Genomic DNA, 21457 nt, shown 5'->3' with positions numbered 1-21457 from the left:
AAAAGATAATATAATGCCTAATCTGTGCTGTAAAAAATAATGTTTCCTGTCTATGGCCTTGGACATGCTAATTGTTGTATTGGCTAAGGAGAAACATGAAATTTGACAGAGAGGGGCATAGCCATGAGGGAGTTACTGGGGGTTAGACACCCCCCCACCCCATGGAAGTTTTACAAAAAAAGAAAATAAACAAAAACTGACAATAAACAATAAACTAAATTAACATTCAAAGACATCATTGTAGAACCAACAGATCTGTAGTTCAGTTATATCAGTGTCCTTGTAATGACAAGTCATGCATGCACTTTCATTATGTTCTAGCATCATTTTGTAACTATAAAAAAACCTCCCATTGGCCAATCTTGGCTACGCTACTGTGGTAATAAGGGGTAAAATGGTTACCAGCAGAGCACAAATCTTATTGTCTGATTTCAGAGAAGCTGCAGGAACTGCTAGTTGACAATAATACAAATTCAATTTTACAATAAAAGGGACAAATCAGACAGACTCAATCACAGATCACTGACTTCTACAATTATTGTTTAAATAAAATTCACCTACCTTTCTGAAATGATCGGCTTCACTTCCTTGCCCATAGATCTTTTCTCTTCTTGAACCATAAACTGCAGGATCTGAGCAGCTCTTTCTTCATCAAAGTCAACACTTTCAAGAGCCATTGTAACCACACGATCCGGAACATCCTGATGTAGCTCTTGCAGTCTTGCTTTCACTGTAAAAATACATTATAAGTAGAGTACATTATAATTACAGCAATATGAGGGGACATGAGAGAAACCTCCCAGTAGGGTGTATTTGCATGCGATATTGTTATACATCCGGGTGTCTCCTGGGCAACGGACTAGGACTCTTCCTAGACGGCTGATTCTCTCACACCAGAAGCAGAACTAATCAATCTTAAAATGTATTCTAAGAAACGGCTCTTTTCAGAGCCATCCATGACAATAATATCCATAAATATTGAAGGCCTATCAGCTGCCAAAGAGGAACTCTTGAAAAAACTATACCAAGATCAGAAATGTGACGTCTTGTGCATTCAGGAAACGCATAGGGATGAACATCAGAAACGTCCAAAGATTTCAGGAATGATTTTAGTTGCAGAAAGGCCTCATGCGAAATATGGTAGTGCTGTATTTGTAAAGCCAGACATCCAGATCATCAGTACTCATCATACTGAAGATAACGACATCGAAATAATCACCGTGGAGCTAAGCAACATGACCATTACATCTGTGTACAAGCCTCCAAATGAAAAGTTCTCTTTCTCACCACCTGCAAATTTTGGTAATCAAACAAAGTCAATAGTAATCGGTGACTTTAACAGCCGTAGTCACGTCTGGGGATATGCTCAAGAAGATGAGAATGGAGAGATCGTCATTGCATGGGCTGAAACTCAGGAACTTTCCCTTATTCATGACAGCAAGCTTCCCTCCTCCTTCAACAGTGGAAGATGGCACTGCGGGTATAACTCAGATCTTCTCTTTGTGAGCAACTGCTTTGTGCAGCAATGTTCTAAAGAAATGGGTTCACGAATCCCAAGAACACAACACCGGCCACTAATATGTCACCTCTCTTCATCCATAAGACCACACGGAGTTCGGTTCAGACGGAGATATAACTTTCGAAAGGCTGACTGGAAAAGGTTTTCCAGTATGTTGGATGAGAGGATAAAAACTGTCTCTCCTATACCCCAAGATTATGACAAATTCATTGATATCGTGAAGTTCTGTTCACGGGCATCAATTCCCAGAGGCTGCAGGACACGCTACCTTCAAGGTATAACTCGTGAAACAACTGCTCTGCTGCATGATTACTACAGGCTTCACAAAGAAGACCCATTTAGTGAGCAAACGATTCAAGCAGCACAAAGTGTTCTTTCCTCTATCTCCCAGGCAAAGAAGGAGACATGGATGAAGTTGATGTCTGAAGTCGATATGGGTAGGAGCAGTCAAGAAGCTTGGAGACTTTTAAAACTCTTGAGCAATGATCCTACGCAAGGTAACACACATGCCAATGTGAGTGCAGATCAAATAGCACACCAACTTTTGCTTAATGGAAAACCAAAGCTTTCCATGAAAGTAGGGAAGAATTCCATAGTCAGACAACCAGACGAGAGCAATGAATTATCTAAGCATTTCACACTAACTGAACTGGAATTAGCTCTCAGTAAGTGTAAGATTGGGAAGTCAGCAGGACTCGATGACCTTCGAATGGAACAAATTAAGAACTTTGGTCCTACTGCGAAGTGCTGGTTGCTAGAACTCATGAATAACTGCGTTCAGTCTTCCATGATACCTAAAATATGGAGGAAGGCTAGGGTCATAGCCATTCTAAAACCAGGCAAAGATAAAAATGACCCTAGGAGCTACAGGCCAATCTCCTTATTATGCCATCTTTTTAAGATTCTGGAATGACTAATCCTCAATAGGTTGACTGATAAAATCGAGCCACTTCTGATTCCACAGCAAGCTGGATTCAGGAGAGGGAAAAGCTGCACATCACAGGTGTTGAAATTAAGTCAACACATAGAAGATGGCTTTGAAAGCCGGAAAATCACAGGAGCTACATTTATAGATCTCTCGGCAGCATATGACACTGTTAATCACCGAATTCTCCTTGGAAAGGTATACAGCATGACAAAGGACTTCCATCTGACTTGTGCCATTAGAAACCTACTTCAAAATCGAAGTTTCTTCGTTGAGTTCCAGGGAAAAAGAAGCAGGTGGAGGATACAGAAGAACGGACTACCTCAGGGAAGCGTGTTGGCACCAATGCTTTTCAATATTTAAACAAATGATCAGCCTCTTCCTGCCGGGACGAATAGTTTCATCTATGCTGATGATTGTGTCATCACTTCTCAGGGGGATAACTTCGAGGCGATTGAACAAACATTGTCCACAGCTCTAGACACTCTTGCTGGCTATTACAAGAAGAATCAACTAACACCAAACCCAACTAAGACGCAAACCTGTGTTTTCCATCTAAACAACAGAGAAGCTTCCCGAACTCTGAAGGTCACTTGGCAAGGCATAGCATTACAACACAATCCTACCCCGAAGTACCTCGGAGTCACTCTGGATCGTGCCTTAACCTACAGAAAACATTGTTTGAACATCAAGCAGAAAGTGGCTGCTAGAAACAATATTGTGCGGAAGCTAACTGGAACATCTTGGGGAGCACAACCAGACACAGTGAGGACATCTGCCCTTTCGCTCTGCTATTCCGCAGCTGAATACGCATGCCCGGTGTGGTACAAATCTTGCCATACCAAAGCAGTTGATGTAGCACTCAACGAAACCTGCCACATTATTACTGGATGTTTGAGACCTACACATTTGGAAAAAGTGTATTGCCTTGCAGGGATAGCACCTCCTGATATTCGCCGTGAAGTGGCAGCCAAGAAAGAAAAGAGAAAGGTGTTGACATCGGAAGCCCACCCTTTGTTTGGATATGAGCCACCACACCAGCGGCTTAAGTCTAGGAAAAGCTTCTTGAGAGTAACCGAAACACTTGCAGGAACAGTGCAGCAAGCAAGAATTCAAGAATAGCGTGTCAGAAGTCAACATACGAGGACCAGTCAATGGATGACCCCAAAAGAGGAACTCCCTCCTGGCCATGTCACAGATTGGGTGAATTGGAGAGCACTGAACAGACTGCGCTCTGGTGTTACGCGGTGCAGGGTAAACCAGAAGAAATGGGGTTTCGAAGTGGACAGTACCTTGTGTGTATGTGGAGAAGAGCAGACCACAGCCCATTTGCTGCAATGCAGTTCATGCCCATTCAACTGCACAACAGAAGACCTGGTTAAAGCAAAGCCAAATGCACTTGGTGTTGCAAGGTTTTGGGCTCACATAGTTTAATGTGGCTCTTCGCCATTGGAGTATTTATATTATGTTTTATGTTTTTCCTTATCTTTAATTTTAAACTTATGTATATATAAATAAACAGCAATATGGAACAGATGAATGTGCAAGGTGCACAAAATCTGAAGCAAATTAGTATCGCTTCCACCTCAGGCATAGAGAAATGATGATAGTGGACAAAGTAATTAGAAGAAGTATTTGCTGATAAGGAGTGGTCCAATAATAATGAATAGTTATTTGAGCCATCAATTCATGTCAATCAAACTGGGTGAGTTGACCGTGTGGCTGTGAGATTCCATCTGGGGGATAGTGGGTTCCAACCCCACTGTCAGCAGCCCTGAAGATGGTTTTCCATGGTTTCCCATTTTCACACCAGGCAAATGTTTAATTAAGGCCACGGCCAATTCCTTCCCACTTCTAGCCCTTTCCTATTCTGTCGTCGCCATAAGACCTATTTGTGTTGGTGTGATGTAAAACAAATTCTAAGGAAGTAAGGCATGTCACCCAGTGCTATAAAATCATTACACTTAATGCTGCCAAGATCTCTCTCTACTACTATTATCTTGAACATGAAAGTCCCAATGTTTCAAGATCCTAAATCATCTTTCAGTTTATTTCTACTAACAATCTGCTTTATGTCGCACCAACACAGATAGATCTTATGGAGACGATGGAATAGGAAAGGCCTAGGAGTGGGAAGGAAGCGACCATGGCCTTAATTAAGGTACAACCTCAATATTTGCCTGGTGTGAAAATGGGAAACCACGGAAAACCATCTTCAGAGCTGCCGACAGTAGGATTCGAATCCACTATCTCCCGGATGCAAGCTCACAGCTGTGCGCCCCTAACTGCACGGCCAATTCACCCAGTCACAATTTATTTGAAGTATCTCTTCCAACCCATTCAGTTCAGTGACTCTTATTTTGTGATCCCATGAACCCATTTCACTTTAGCATCCTGACATAAAATCTCATTACAAGAGCTACAGGCTAGAAGTTATTGTCTGAATCCCATTTTTATACAAATATCTTCAGAAACACATATCTTGTGTCTCAAGTGATCAAAATGTTTCTTCTTCAGATCCAACTTTCCTTTGTATGTTCTTGTCACTTCTGATGGCAATGGTTGTTTTATTCCCCTCAAAAAAAGAAAAAAAACCATAATTCATCAAATTCTTCAAGATTTCATATCCTGATCTCTTAACACCCAATGACCAGACTTCTATTCAACAAGATACCAGTCTCTTTTCAACATTAATTTTGATGATGTTCATCCTGTATTCCATTTCAAAGATGATACCCGTATTATTTAGTAACTTTGCCAAATACTCTGTTGATATGAATAAAATATCACCAAAAATTCTAAGGGCTTTGATTTCCACTCTTTGAGCTGAGATTATATTTACAATTTTTTTTTTAAATTGCTTATTAAAAAAAAAAAAAAAAAAAGCCCTGCAAAATCTTGCACACTCTTTCCTGGATAATAACTCCTAATTCATATCTAACCGGGCGAGTTGGCCGTGCGCGTAGAGGCGCGCAGCTGTGAGCTTGCATCCGGGAGATAGTAGGTTCGAATCCCACTATCAGCAGCCCTGAAAATGGTTTTCCGTGGTTTCCCATTTTCACACCAGGCAAATGCTGGGGCTGTACCTTAATTAAGGCCACGGCCGCTTCCTTCCAACTCCTAGGCCTTTCCTATCCCATCGTTGCCATAAGACCTATCTGTGTCAGCGCGACGTAAAGCCCCTAGCAAAAGAAAATAAAAAAAATAAAAATTCATATCTACGACTCATTAGTGCAATAATTATAATAAGGAAGTACCCATTGTCAGCAGTGTGTAAAAATGTAGGAGGGAAATACTGTCATTAGAACAAAAACATTTATGAACCCTGAGAAAAGAATGAACTGGTAATAAAAATGACTTAGGGCAAAAAATCAGTTGTTAAGTATAAGATATTTCAACTGACAAGGAGACCTTGCCAATGTGTCCCCACTGATTTGATCCATTTTCAACACACATGCAGGCCATGGCAAGAACTTTCACCGGTTCAAATTGTAAGGTATAACTCCCACTCAATTCTGAGAATTTGAATATTTTGGTAGTGTTTCAAAATACCATCACACAACACATTTCCACAAAGAATGCGCAGCACAACAAGCAAGCTCTCCGTTTCACAAAGTATTGTTTTGGTTTGTTGCTGTCTTTCATAGGTTCATGATATTTCTGTAAAATTACTGCTTCTCTTATGTTTATGATCAGTACCAGTGCCAATCCTTAGTTGTAACACAACTCATACAAAGGTATAACTTACCTTACTATAAATGTATAAATATCAACAAAGACTTGTATAAAATATTTTGTGAATGTGATGGTCAGAATCTTTTACTCAAAAAAATAGAATCAAAATAGCTCAAATGCTGGATATTTCACTGTTATATCAAATTCGTAATTGTTAGTACCTACATTAGCATCAAAAAGTTTAAACTCATCTCTGAAATTTTCCAATTTTACATTTGCATTTTTTTTTCATAATTGCACTAAAATGATTCACAATGTATCAATGTACAAGGGATGTTCAACTGAAACAATGACAGGCTGACACACTGTAAATAACCCATGGGAAAATCAAGGGTGCATAATTTGGCGTCTGTATTAACAGCTCAGAATATGATCAGTCTGAAACACACGTCCGCTAAATGAAAAAATGAAAAAGTTGAAGCAATATTTGTGTTTGATCGTTATGTCTAAGTGAATACAATATGGCATGATTCAATTCTAGTGCAAGGCAGGTACTTTGATTGCAAAAACTGTCATAAAGTGTGCTTGTGTCCCACAGTAATGTCGGTTCACCTACCTTACAGCAAAGATCTCTCTCCTTGTGACAGTCACGTCTTTGATCTATTAAGAAAACCCTGAAGAGTACACGTTTCACCACAACTCAAGCAGTTCCCGATGCTGTGAAAGGGTGGTTCAACCAGCAACTGGCGTCCTTCATTGTGAAGGATACAGAGGAACATCTTCAGTGTTGGGACAGATGCCTGCAGACTCACTAAAATCATGTAAGCGTGACACTGTAGTACGAATGTTAGAGAATGTTAGTTGTATCAGTCTTACTTTGCAGTTGGAATTGTGAGTCAAGATGAGGGTATACATAAGTGAGCAGTGCATCATCGATTGTGCAGTGATTTGTTGCTTGTGCCAGAGAGGCTGGACATCCAAACAGATCCTTTCAGATATGTAACATAGTTTGTAGGACTCTGTTCTGGCATTATACAACTGTGAAATGGTAGGCAACTCACCTCTAAAATTTCCAAATTTTGCATAAGCATTCAAATGTTCCGTTGTTACAAATGAGGGTACACATAAGTGACCAGTGCATAATTGACTGTGCAGTAATTTGTTACTTGTGCCGGAAAGGCTGGACATCCAAACAAATTCTTTGAGATACATAAACTATCTTGTAGGACTCTGCTCTGTTGTATACAACTGTGAAATGGTACGTGAATTAATTCAAACTTAGACAAAATTCCTTTAGTGACAAGCCATGCGAAGGGCGTCTGTGGACTGCAATGATGAGAACATCACAAAAGTGCATGGCATTATAACAGATCAATAAACCTTTGCATCACACCTGAGCATCTCTAAGGAATGTGTGTAGGTCAACATTCATGAGTATCTAGAACTATGCAAAGTGGCTATAAAATGGGTTTGCAGAAATTTGACAGTCAAGAGAGTATAAATACAAATGATCTCTTCTCCCACAGAAATTTTGTTGCCTACCTTTTGCAGGGAAAGCCATCGCATCCACTTTTTTCAAGGGATCCCCCTTATCAGTTTTCTGTACAAAGGACTTAATGCTGCCTATGACTCACAATTGATGCAGTGCCTACAACAACAATCAGTTAATATACCCTTGCAAATTAGAAAACAGTGCCTTGTTTCTTTAAAGCAATGCACTGAGCCACATTACTTGCCAGAAATAGCAGCACCTTTATGACTGTCGCTTCCAGTTCTCCAATATCCGCCGTATTCAGCCAACTTTGCACCTTCAAATTACTATCCGTTTCCTGCCAGGAAAACTCACACCGGGCGAGTTGGCCATGCGGTTAGGAGCGCACAGCTGTGAGCTTGCATCCGGGAGATAGTGGGTTCGAACCCAACTGTCGGCAGCCCTGAAGATGGTTTTCAGTGGTTTCCCATTTTCACACCAGGCAAATGCTGGGGCTGTACCTTAATTAAGGCCACGGCCGCTTCCTTCCCATTTCTAGGCCTCTCCTGTCCCATCATCGCCATAAGACCTATCTGTGTAGGTGAGAAAGAAAAAATGAAAACTCACCTGAAGGAAATGCATTTACCACGGGAGATGTTTGATAAATTTCTAAATTCTTTGAAACAACTGGGAGAATCTGGCCCCTGGGCGACTGCCTTAAATGCAGATCAGCATTGATTGATTAACTGACTGACTGATTGATTGATTGATTGATTGACCGACATTTTCCCAGTGTCAATGATGCCACCGATGCTGTATCTGCAGGGCTGTAAGTTCAAGTATACTAATTTCTTTTACAATGGATTAGAGAAGTTAAAATGCAACTAAAAGAAGTGTAGTGAAGTGCAGAAGACTATGTTGAACACACCTAAAATTACAGCCTGTTATAATTAGATATCTAATTTTGATTTCTTTTACCACTTCATTCTGTGTTTTTTTTTTTTCCTTGTTTAGCATGGTTGGCAACTGACAGTTTAACAGCTTACAATATTTTTCAACTTCTTCCATGAATACGATGTTCAGGATTTGTTCATTCATACTGTACAGCAAAGCACAAGAAAGAAACTACAATTACCTGAAGTTGGTTCATGACCAGAATGTTGAGTTGGAATAACCAGTTATATCAGCAATGAGCCGTGTGCAGCACCCCAGTCAAGTACATGTGAAGAAGCTTGTGCGCAACTCTAATGCAACTTGTTGTCAACTCTAGTCACTAACCAGACTAGTTGTAAGAAGACAACCTTAGGAAACACTGCCTTGGGGGTAGTCAAGAAGATATATATTAACCTACCCTTCATTTTAAAAAAGGAAACAAATGGAATAAAAAGATGACTGAATAGGATTCTGCAAAGAAAGCATTATAATCAGTGACAAGTAGCATGAGTGCTGAGATATTGTGATTTGTCTTCATTCCAGATTATAACAAATCATTTGTTAAATACCATATATTTGAATATTATTTTGTGTTGCGACCGACCGACCCATTTAGGGCAGTCACCCAGGTGGCAGATTCCCTATCTGTTGTTTTCCTAGCCTTTTCTTAAACAATTGCAAAGAAATTGGAAATTTATAGAAGATCTCCCTGGGTAAGTTATTCCAATCACTAACTCCCCTTCCTATAAACAAATATTTGCCCCAATTTGTCCTTTTGAATTCCAGCTTTATCTTCATATTGTGATCTTTCCTACTTTTAAAGACACCACTCAAAGTTTTTTGTCTAGTGATGTCGTTCCACACCATCTCTCCACTGACAGATCGGAACATACCACATAAGTCACAAATTGTCATGAATGTTTACTGATAACCACCTATTCAATACAAAGTAAAGTTCTTACATTAAGACTTATATCTTGAAATTATAACTTTTAGGGACATGTTTCGCCCATTATATGGGCACCATCAGCCTTTATCTTGTACCTTTTGGTCATTGATCAGGATCCTGATTTACCTTATCCAATAATATTATATATATATATACACTACTTTGCACAAAGTTAAAAAGTCTTATCGTATGTTCTATTTGACAGATTAATAATGATTTGCACAATAAAAAGCATCTAAAAGTGTGAATGAGATGAATGATTGTTGTTGATGAAATCTTATGAATAAAAAACCTTATTAAGAGCTAGTTGATCGTTATGTCTGTATTTTCAGTGTTGGTTTGAATGTCTATGGCTAAAACTGTGATCATAGTTTATATATTAAAAGATCTACTGGAACAATTTTTTTTTTTTCTTTTTAGCACATTAAACAGAATCTGGTTGGAAATTTATTAAAACTGGTTGAAATCACAAAATATTGTTTTCTAGAATTTGCGTGATCTTGTTCAAAGGTGATGAAGTTGAATTGTCATTTTTTAACCACTCTTAGTTGAGGTTTTAGTTGAGATTTATTACATGTAACATACCACTCAGTCAAGCAGCTCGTCTCCTTTTTTACAAGTATTTCCAGCCCAAACTTTGCAACTTTGATTAAAATATACCATACTTATTTTTCATGCATATTTCTTTTACTAGTCATTCTAATCTTCCACAACCTCTTCCCCAGCTAATGATATGGCAACATCCTTCATAGTACTCCACTAGTACAGTCACTAAGGAGGAGGAGAATATAGAATAACGAAGACTCTCAATCTCTTCCAAGCAGATCTTTTAACTGTCTCTACAGTACCCTCCACAAACTCTTCCCCACTAATGCTGTATGAATAAACTTATAATATACCAAAGTTAGGTCTATTTACTCACTTTTTTGTTTCTCCTCCAAACTTTTCATCCGTGGAGGAGGAGCTGGAGTTGCTAAGCTTTGTTCATGGGCTTTCTGTTCTTCCTCCTTCCTGCGTAAAGTCAGCCTGGGAGGTGGAGTGTCACGTTTTTCAAATCCCATTGTTAGTAATTTCTCAGTAGCTTTCTGGACATTGTTATCTGAGTTACTTAAGATATCCAGAAGTAATGTTTCGTCTACTTTTGGAAAAACGCTCTTCAAATACCTGTAACATTATCAGTACATCTTATGAAAAATTCCTTATCACTAATTAATTGTCATACTTGAGTCTTCATGAGATAAAGTTTATCACCAACATCTGAAGATTAACTACTGATATTAACATTCTATTATCATATTATGAATAATACTGCTTCAATGTTCATGTGATGCTTTTTCCTATTTTTACAATTAAGGCTCAAACAGTGATGATATGATTCTTTAATTTATAATTTTCTCACTCCTGCAGGTTCACTCATAATCCACGAGAAGGCATGAAAGCTAAAGTTGAGTGGTTCGTGTACGGACTAGGTGAAAATTTTTTTTTGCTAGTTGCTTTACGTTGCACTGACACAGACAGGTCTTATGGCGACGATAGGATAGGAAAGGACTAGGAGTTGGAAGGAAGTGGGCGTGGCCTTAATTAAGGTACAGCCCCGCATTTGCCTGGTGTGAAAATGGGAAACCATGGAAAACCATCTTCAGGGCTGCCAATAGTGGGATTCGAACCCACTATCTCCCGGATGCAAGCTCACAGCTGCGTGCCCCTAAAGGCACGGCTAACTCGCCCGGTCTAGGTGAATTTTGATAGTCATTGTGAATGTTTCTTTCCCCAGGATTCTTCCTCAGTTACTTGAGTAAATGTAGGGGTGATACCCCAGTTCTTATCTTCTAATACTAATTTCAAATCCTAGCCCTGATACAACAGGACACTACACATTCATATACAATAATGTACAGGGAAGTGATGATCTTGGTTGGCCACATTTCTGTCATAAAAGGAACTCTACAACCAAAAATTATACTGAAGCAGAATGCTAGGATGAAATTACAATTTACAATAATTGGGATCCTCTTTGATATATATATATATTTTTTCCTGGTTAATTTCAAAATGTATGTTCGTATTTATTATGCATCAAAACTTTCACCTTGCTATGTTCTACTAGCAAACTGTTTTTCACATCTCTTATTTCTCATTAGAATGCTAATCTTCAGCTATCTTTCACTGTTACTTACAGTACGGTACTACAGAAAAATATATTGCAGTATGTTTCTTCTACTGGTACTACAAACACAAACTTGTTACTTTATTTTTAAAAATCTGGTTCAAAACCACTTCGTTCAACTGATGACTGAATGTTAATAAGATAAAAAGACTTTGATAAGTCATGTAACTTGATGTCTCTTTCCTTATTTTGCTACATATTACTTGAGGGCATTTACATGTTGGCCAGGTATAACTGATCTTTCAAAATGTTTCCTATGGCTCAATATCCTCAGGAATCTGCTCTCCCTGTCCATCATTTTTACCCAAGTTTATTGGAAGAGTAATACAGAAATTTTGATAAAGTAATGAGAACAGTGAAGAAAGTAAATAGTTTACCAACAGATAGTCCAGACTGTACAATCTACAACTCAAGAGAAGTTTGTGGTTTGTACGGAACTTTCCTTCAATACATCCACATACTGTACATAACTGGCTTGACCCCACTATACACTTCTCACAAAAACATAGAATTATCGGGCGAGTTGGCCATGCAGTTAGGAGCGCGCAGCTGTGAGCCTGCATCCGGGAGATAGTGGGTTCGAATCCCACTGTCGGCAGCCCTTGAAGATGGTTTTCTGTGGTTTCCCATTTTCACATTAGGCTGTACCTTAATTAAGGCCACGACCGTTTCCTCCCCATTCCTAGGCCTTTCCTATCCCATCGTCGCCACAAACCTATCCGTGTCGGTGCGACGTAAAGCAAACATAAAAATTTAAAAGAAAACATACAATTTCATGCAGAAAATAAAAAATAGCTTAAGAAGCCTTGGTTTCACCTCTGATGAACAATGTAAGGTAAAAACTCTCTGATAAAGATGATGAAGTCAATAATTTGAGATATGGAAAAATTGGAAAAACTCAAAAAAAAATAGTAGAGGAGTACTTTTGAGTAGGGTTACCAACCATCCTGATTTTATTGGATTGTCCCTCTTCATAAAAAATTGTCCCTTCATGACTTTGTTGGTACACCTAATTGTCTCTACACTTTTGTGATGTACCAATTGTATCCACTAGTTTTATAAAGAAAGTCATTAGTAAAGTGGAAATTTTGGAATAAGTTTTAATATTTTATGTTGGTGATTCTGATGCCTTTAAAAATAATCAGTACAATATCAACATTACATTTACCTCACTCTGCATTATAATCCCCCTCCAGCTGTCTTGGGCATATTACAGCTGCAGATGTAGAGTGCTAACAGCAGTTCAGTGACATTAATTCGGTATCATCATTTATTGTACGCTGCAAAAATTAAAATCTAGAATAAAATACAAAGTTTCCAAAACGATCAGTGAGCTTAAGGAAACCAATAGTGACAGTGAGAGCAGCAGCAACAGCAAATGTGAAACTCAACATAAAAGAATAAAAGGAATATGTTCATTCTGTAATGAGTGGTTGAGTGTTAAACAGTTTCAAACTTGGTTGTGTAAAGGTGGTAATAAAGGTATGGTGAAATGTACAGTGTGCCCTGGTACCTTATCAGTAAAATTTGAAGAGATTGAAGCCATCAGGAAACATATGAAAAGAGAAAACCTGTTCCAAGAAAACAAACATGTTCCATAAAACAATTGGGGATTTTTCAATGTAAAAGCCATTTTGGAAACCGAAGTTGCAGCAGCTAAGTTATCATTTATGTTTCATACAGTTAAGCACAGTCATAGTTTTACATCTACTGACTGTGATATAAAATTGGCAGGTTAAATTTTTAAAGTTTCAAAGTTAAGCTCACAAATTCACTGTGGATAAATAAAATGCAAGGCACTAGTTTAAAATGTTTTAGCTTCTCATTCTGTTGAACTGATGAGAAATTATTCAAAAGATGTGATACCTCACTCTGTTGTTTCAGACACTTCCAAAAAAGGGAATGTTAAGTGCTTCTGGTAGCAATTAGGTATTTTTCTAAAGTAGACAGTGTTAAAGAGAAATTACCGTTCTAAGATTTAAGATGATTCAGATGAATTGGCAGATGGTATTTTTGAGAGACTTCACCTGGTTTTAAATGATCACAATTTTAAGATTTCTAGTATTTTGAGTTATAGTGTAGATAATGCCCTGTCAGCTATGGGAAAAATCTTTCAGTGTACCAACATTTAAAATATTTGAACTTTAGGATAGTTCAAGCAAGTTGAAATTGCCAACTATTTTGTAACATGGCTAAAAATGCTTCTAAATTACTTCAGTACAATGTAGAGGCTCTTGTGTTAAAAGTACAGTATATTGCAATTTTTTATCTTCTAACAAGAAAACACAAGAACTGAAAAACATTTTAAAATTTGTTATGCAAGAATATTCTAAAATTAGTGCCATAATCTAGTTTGCTGACTATCCTTGTTTTCAGCTCTAGATCGTTAGCTAAAAACCTGGAAAGCTGTTTGATCATATTTTCTTTCTCTGCAGGAGGAGGAAATAAATCCTGTAACATGGGAATTTGTAACAGGATTAGATGATGAAGATGAACTGTCATTTCCAGTACTATGTATGTATTTCAACTGTAGTTATTTGAATGTTGTCCAGAAAGTAATCTGTCAACTCAAAAATAAAACAATTTATCCCACAAATCTTTATGTCATTTTAAATACATTACACAAAAAGTTTGAATCATGGTAGAGTGATGAATTTTATGGTTTTAATATAACCAACATTTGAGAAAATGATCTAAATTGGAAAGACATAGGTAGGGTTTATCAGAGAAGTTTAGAATACTTGAACAAGTGGTTTAATTCTGAGCCCTGAACTTGAAAAAGGAAGTTCATTTTGAGAACACTGTTGACATTGTTAACAACCATAACATAGACATAGGAAATTGACTCTGAAAAGAAGATCGTTTTGATGTCCCCTGTGTTATGCACACCAAGCCTCCTGCAACTGTGATGGATTTAGAGGTAGTTAGCAGAGGACATATTATATCACCCCCACTTCCTTCCATAGGGCCTTTGGGTGAATTCCACTGGTTACATTTTGGTGCTGGAAACAGTCATGAAGCCCTAGATAGATCGTGTATGCAACAGTAGGCCATACATGTATCAACAGATTTTTGCATCTGCACACAACCTTATTTTTCATACTCAGAAGAAAGGTATCAGCATTCTTTGGGAACACAGGGATCTCATACACAACTTCACTTAATTTCTTCTTCCATTTTAATATTGCATCTAAACTGTTAAAAGATGTTTTAGGATATATACATGATGTGCAAGATACTTAAGGTATTGAGGATTTGCAATTATAAGTGATGAATTTCTGTATTTTTAGCATTTCAGAACATCAGTATTAGACTATTAGGTAATGCAGGAAGTGAAAAGTGATTGTTGTGATATATAAGAAGCAGAGTGATATTGAGATTGTGGCCATCTAAATCACCAGATCTAAATTCCTTAAAGTTATTATGTGAGGAGCATTGCTGAATGGAAGACTAATCATTATTTCCATAAAACAACTATTTCTCAAAAAGTCATTATTACCCAAATTGATAGGGATCATGTGATTCATGCATTTCAATGCATCCTGTCCTGCATCAAAGCTCCAATATCTGCTAAGGGTGGTTACATCAAATAAACCTCTGCTCCAACAATCACTGCATCTATGTACCAAGTTTGGCATCAATCAAGTTTTGTTATTCTCCAGGTATGATTTCTTTTCATACTGCTCCAATGTATCCTTGAATACCTTCATTATCCTGTATATTAAACAAATATTTATGAGACTGAACCATAAGGTATCGCCAGAAGACCTATCTGTGTCAGTGCGACGTAAAGCAACTTGAAGAAAAAACATAAGGTACTCTTGTTCTGGGGAAGTCACCTCTTGTGGATTTTCTCTCTTTACGTGAGAAAAACATTTCAATGGAAAACAACCTGTGGTCTTAATAGTTAAATAAAGCTACATAATAACTGTACCTTATCTCTAAATTTTCTAGAATAATAATACAATAATAACTTGCTGTATAATACTGCAGTTAAAAAAAAGAAAAAATATTATTAAGTCTGGACTACATTACTTTTAAGCATTGCACCTCTTGCCATCTGGACTAAAATCTTTCACATACAGCTATTACAACACACTGTATAGTGCATTTTTAAGAGTTTAATCACTCATACCAATGTCTAATTTATGCATGTTTGTTCACATTCTAATACAAAACCAATAATTATTTCAAGAACTGGTGAGGAGTGAGGGTATTTCACATCATACACATAACCATGTTCTAACATTTAATTAAACACTTGCAACATTGTTTAAACCCTGATTTTGTCTGTCTACATGGAGTAAATGTCTAAGAGAAACATAAAAAATGTACGCAATTAGTTTTGCATTGTGAGACAAAATCCATGAATTCATTAATAAAAAATATTCACTATTTGAGCCTTAATTACATTCAGAGATAGCATATGACATAAACCCACTACACTATACATCATAAATGGGTTACATTTACTTCAAACCTATTCAAAAGCAGCACATACACATTACGATCATGCTAAAAAGCAAACAAAGAACAAAATACAATACAACAAAAAAATATAATTCCAAACTAAAATAAAGCCTGAAAGGGGATGAACAATATTACAATATTACAGTCACATTCTCAGTATAGAATAGCTCTTCCTATGATGACTCAGCTACGAAAGAAACAAACTACAGGGTAAAGAAGACAGATTACAATACATCTAAGGACATTTTACCAAAACTAATCAGTAATTACTTGGTAGAACAACAAGAGGTAAAATAAATAATTATACGTACTGGACTTGTACACAAGTTACGTGAAGACTGTAACAGTGCACTGAGTTTGAGTATATAGCTGAATGAACTTTCAAGTGAGTAGGTTATTTGTATAATGCAATTTCTATTTCAAAAGAACCCCCCAAAAAAATTTAAAAATATATCAACTGTCTGAAATTTGGCAAGCTCTGGAGAAAAATAATGACTTTTCATTTTAATACCTGAATGTATTTTAATGTTCATATTCACATTATGGGGCAAATTACTTGTGGCCCACTTTGGTCTACATGGGGCCTAAAATCCCTTAGAAATGACTTTATCATCATTCTGTACTTTATGATTTGGCTCAATAATGTCAGCCAATATAAACCTTTATGAAAATTACTTTGGATGCAAGTCATAGTTTGTAAAAAAAAAAAAAAAAAAAAAAAAAAAAAAAAAAAAAAAAAAAAAAAAAAAAAAAAATCTAAAACATGCTTTGATTGTTGCATCATGCCTAGAATTCTGATGCATTAAAAAGTACAAACCCAGACCAATAGCAGTTTGAATAATTTTATTTCTGTACTCAAAATGGAAAGGTAGATTTGCTATGTTTTGCCTCTGAGGCATAGCAGGGGCTGATAAAATAATTTTGGTCCCTTAAGAGAGCAGTTGCCACCACCAATCAATTGGGTAGATCATTTTTATATCACATAATTGAGTAAGAAATGAATTGACTCATATCACCTGAACATTGTCATATTGTCATATTTAGATACTAAGAGGATGAGATTGATTACGTGAATAATTTAAATGCAGGAGTTAAGAATGAGACAGAATAGCTTCTTTGACTTATTCTAGATAGTTCAAAGGTTAAATTATGATGGAAGCTGAAGAAAATCAAGGATAAATTAATTGATTATGATACTTAAATGAAATGACATCCAGAATGAATGGCTATCATGACGTGCTTAGATATTTGTTGAACAAAGAGCTTAAACAGACAATATGGTGACAATGAAGGCCAATGGAATGGAATACTGCCAGTGCAGCAGTGACAATGTGGACAATGCTAGCAATGAGAAAACAATAATGCAGGCAAACTGTTGAAGCTCGTAATAAGGAAGCTCCTAGAAGAAGCTGGAAGCTGATTAACAATAAACCAGATGCCCAGAAAGATCTGGATGTGGGAGTTACTAGAATCTTCTGTAGGCCTATATAAAAAATTCAACTGGCACACGTCTCGAGTGAGTCAGATTTGAGTGCATCAATCACAAGTGAATGTAAACAGATGGGAGCAAGTCTGTGACAAGTCATTCATCAGGAGTGAGTCCATCAGTCGGCTACGGGGAGTTCAACGGACCTTGTTAGCTGTGAAATTTTCCAGAATGGGATTGTGCTGTGAGAAGCTGTGTGGAGAACAGAAGTTCAACGAGCTCATGAGCACGGTGTTTGACAATGACAATGGTTATGAGTAAAACTGTTTTAAGTGGAAGATGTAAACGCAAGTGAATTTAGAATTAACTGCTGTAAATATAAGTGCAATAAATTTAATGGATAGTAAAACAAACAGTACCTTTCTGTGTAGTACTTTTTAATCTTAAGGCCATGTTAATCTGCAACAATATTTTAGTCTGTGCAGTAACTCTTTCACATTCCTAGCTCTTGTCAGACTTGCAGAAATATATTAACACCTCATCAAAATAGGGTTGTTTAATTATGCTTTTCTTCCCATTGTGGACCAATGATGTATGAGCGTGCATCAATCAACTCAAACTGCTACGAGCAATAATCACAGTAAGTATATCCTCATGAAACAAAAATTCCATGAGTGAATGAATTATCTTTTATGTCTTATACAGTGAAATGCATATGTTCTCCCTTGCTAATATATTTGGCAGAAACCTCAGTCAGCAGATGACCAAAATGAGATGCATTTCCAGAAATGCTTGTCGCTGAGTTAATGGTAAAATTAATTAATCGGTAAGACTGCTTTAATAACAGAAGAATATGCCCATACATTAAGTGGTATAGAGGATTTACTGAATTCATCTTTCACTTGATTTAGTTTGAGTTGCTAGCAAATTCATCTGTGATTAACTTCAGATTACACCTGAGTCACTCAATTTTCCATAACTGGATGAGAAAGTACTGATATCCTGTGAGAATCTATCAAACTTTCAGAATTTTACTCATGACAAATTCATCTCTGGAGTTCATTCTATGAAAAATTCAAGGAGCATAAATTATATACTGCAGTAAACAATAGTTCTGGCATGCTCACATAGGTACATTGAGAATACAGCCATCACTCGTTTTCAAAAAACAATGTTTTTGGATAATTTATTCAAACCCCGTTTGAATATCTGTTAGTAACAGTTAAAACTATACAGTTTGACCTGTGTGTGAGTGACTATTTAATTATCTGAATTATGGAAACTATGAATAATACAAGCATCTAGTAGGCAGACATGTAAAGAACATATGTAGACTGATAATAAGAGTAGAGAACACACAGCTCTCATTACAGAAGCTGCAACCGCGTGTTAATTGTTGTTTATGCCTTACCATCTACCGTTTTAATATGGAGGTGATAATCAACAGGTTAGCATAAAAAGGTTACAGGAAGCTTTTTGGATTCTGCTCGCGTGGATGTTTAGGCGAAGAATTATTCCCATGTGACTTGCACGGAGATAGAAGGGGCTCTGAATATTTATACACATTCTTTTGAGTGAGGAAGCTTTCTCTGAGGGGTGTCCCAAACCTTCCAGAACAACAAAAGTCAGCTACAAAGGAATGGTGTCAGGAAATGATCTGCTGTTTTGATAAACAGGGCTGTTGATGAATACAAACCACACCCGGGCGACAAAAGTGAGACACTGATGATGATGATGATGATGATGATGGCAATGATGATGATTAATTCACATCATCAGTATGACTCAGAATAAAGAGGCAGTCGGTAATCTGGATTAGCTCAAATGATGTTTCTCCTCTCAAGGTCCATCAAAATGTTTGCACATCTCTGTAAGTGACCATATCACATCTATTTAATATTAGGAATAAAATAGCAGCCCCTGCCCAGCCTGCCTTCAGTGCACTGACAGAAAGAAGACCAAATTCCAAGTTGCTTTCTGCTTCACCATGCAACACCCCAGCACATATGTTCAAATAACCATTGGAATTTCTAGAATCAAGAGCGCACCAGAAGTGGCTCCCTGTGATATTTCTCTTTGTAACAGTGAAGGAAAACTGTAAGGACTTTCAGGTCCAGAAGAAGTTGTTGCTTCCAACAAAGAAGCAGTTAGTATCATGAGGATCTTACAACTTTGTATTAGGTAAGTCTGGGAGAGACTATTTTGAAGAGAAAATCATTGGTAAGTGACAACTTTCCACTTAATAGAATATTGAAAATAAAGTAATCATTTCCATAATGTAAATTCACATTAAAATAGTTCTTCCTGTCTATTACTCAAGGAAAAAATAAAACCCACCCTACTTTCTCATCATCGGTTGTCATATACTTGACTTCTAATCCATACAACTTCTTCGGACTTCAGCTTTTATATCTCCAGGTAGTCATCCTAGCACATCAACAGCAACAAAACTTAATAGGATGTATACAAATGAATCAGAAATAATACAAAAAGAAAAATATACAATTTATGGGCTATACTGGGAGACAAACATAAACTATGAAATAAAATTATTATTACCAAACTAATAAACATATTTACACTAACATGACAAGGTTCCATAGGTTGTATTTACAGCTGAACTGAAATTTATTGAATGAAGATAATGAACCACATTTGATATTGCTGACATGTAATTACCACCTTAGTTAGATGATAGAATAATGCTTCAGAGGCAAATTGCCACATCATTAAGAACAGCATATTCTTATATGCAAGTGCAGTATATTCAATTTTATTAAAATTTAGTACTGAAAAAATATTATCAGAATTTTCTTTCAACTCACCAACTACTGATATTTTTTCTGAATATATGACAGACTAACATGTCAGTCACAATTACTAATATTGGATAAAATGCCAAATAATGAGGTTGAATCATATTATAGATGCTACTCTTAGCATATTTTGATATTATTTCTGAAAGTTATACTTTGCAGAAGATTATTACCTTCTATGTCAATCAAAAAAAGAACAGGAACTGCAATATTCATCACGTACCAAATCATATAGTAGTGTAAGTAATCTAACATATCCTTTAATAATATATTTAGATAAATCAGGAAATACATAGGCAATTATGCAATTCCATTAAAATTCAAAATAAAGTTATAAAATTAAAAAAGTTTAAGGTCAAAATAAATTCATCAGATATAACTGTTTAAAACCATGTCATATCGTGCGCAGACTCCATGCAGTTCTACTGGGCTACAAGTACAGGGATGCCTGAAACAGACAAAAACTAGAATGAACCTCAATTTCATCTTTGGTGAGGAGTGAGGACGAGTGGCAGCAATGATACTCCCACTCCCAGCAGAACCTGGTCGCTGAATAGGACTTCCTGTACGAGAACCATCACGTAAACCGAGAGGAGGTGTCATCTGTAAACCACAGTACACACCTGTGGCAATACCAGTAAAATGTCTGCCCTGAAGTGGTGGAGTAGCATATGGACCAGGAGTAGAGATGGGATATTTCTCCACTTGAAGAGCACTCATAACCAGAGCCTCTCGATTGTGGTACCTGAAATATTTACTTGCTACATTACCACCAAATTATCAAAATACAGAGGAAACCTTAAAATAGATAGAAATGTTTTAACAATGTCCAAATGAATCACATTAAATAATGGAAGAAATATGAAGAACAGTAAATTAAATTATAAAACCATCTCTATCACAATAATTCATTCTAACATACAAATCAAAAATAAGAACAATAATGAGTTCTGTAAATTTACTCAGTTCTAAGTTTCCATAGTGTGCTCTACCAGGTTGGATTACCGGACTTCAGGGTATGCAGGTTGCAAGGTCTCATAAAGATCTGACAGTGTGTCAAGCGTGAGATATGCCAGGGAAAGGCAGCTCACCACGGCATGAAGGAC

The 21457-nt window shown here is 36.9% G+C and overlaps 1 protein-coding gene across 2 annotated transcripts in view; it reads right to left on the bottom strand.

Annotated features, from left to right (window-relative positions):
- LOC136885302 (uncharacterized) overlaps window positions 1–21457 on the bottom strand; it is a 97891-nt gene that overhangs the window by 26327 nt on the left and 50107 nt on the right. Inside the window, exons 5-7 of one of the 2 annotated variants that reach the window (XM_067157815.2) lie at window positions 20827–21096; window positions 10395–10636; window positions 562–730 (exon numbers count right to left, since the gene is read on the bottom strand). In XM_067157815.2, coding sequence (XP_067013916.2) covers window positions 562–730; window positions 10395–10636; window positions 20827–21096 — 681 coding nt within the window. The remainder of the gene's footprint in view (window positions 1–561; window positions 731–10394; window positions 10637–20826; window positions 21097–21457) is intronic. The other variant, XM_067157823.2, reaches the window with a different exon arrangement.

Source organism: Anabrus simplex, chromosome 1 (assembly GCF_040414725.1).
Source record: "Anabrus simplex isolate iqAnaSimp1 chromosome 1, ASM4041472v1, whole genome shotgun sequence".
NCBI lineage: Eukaryota > Metazoa > Arthropoda > Insecta > Orthoptera > Tettigoniidae > Anabrus > Anabrus simplex.
The sequence above is the reverse complement of the archived record's forward strand: the minus strand, read 5'-3'. Positions and strand labels throughout refer to the sequence as shown.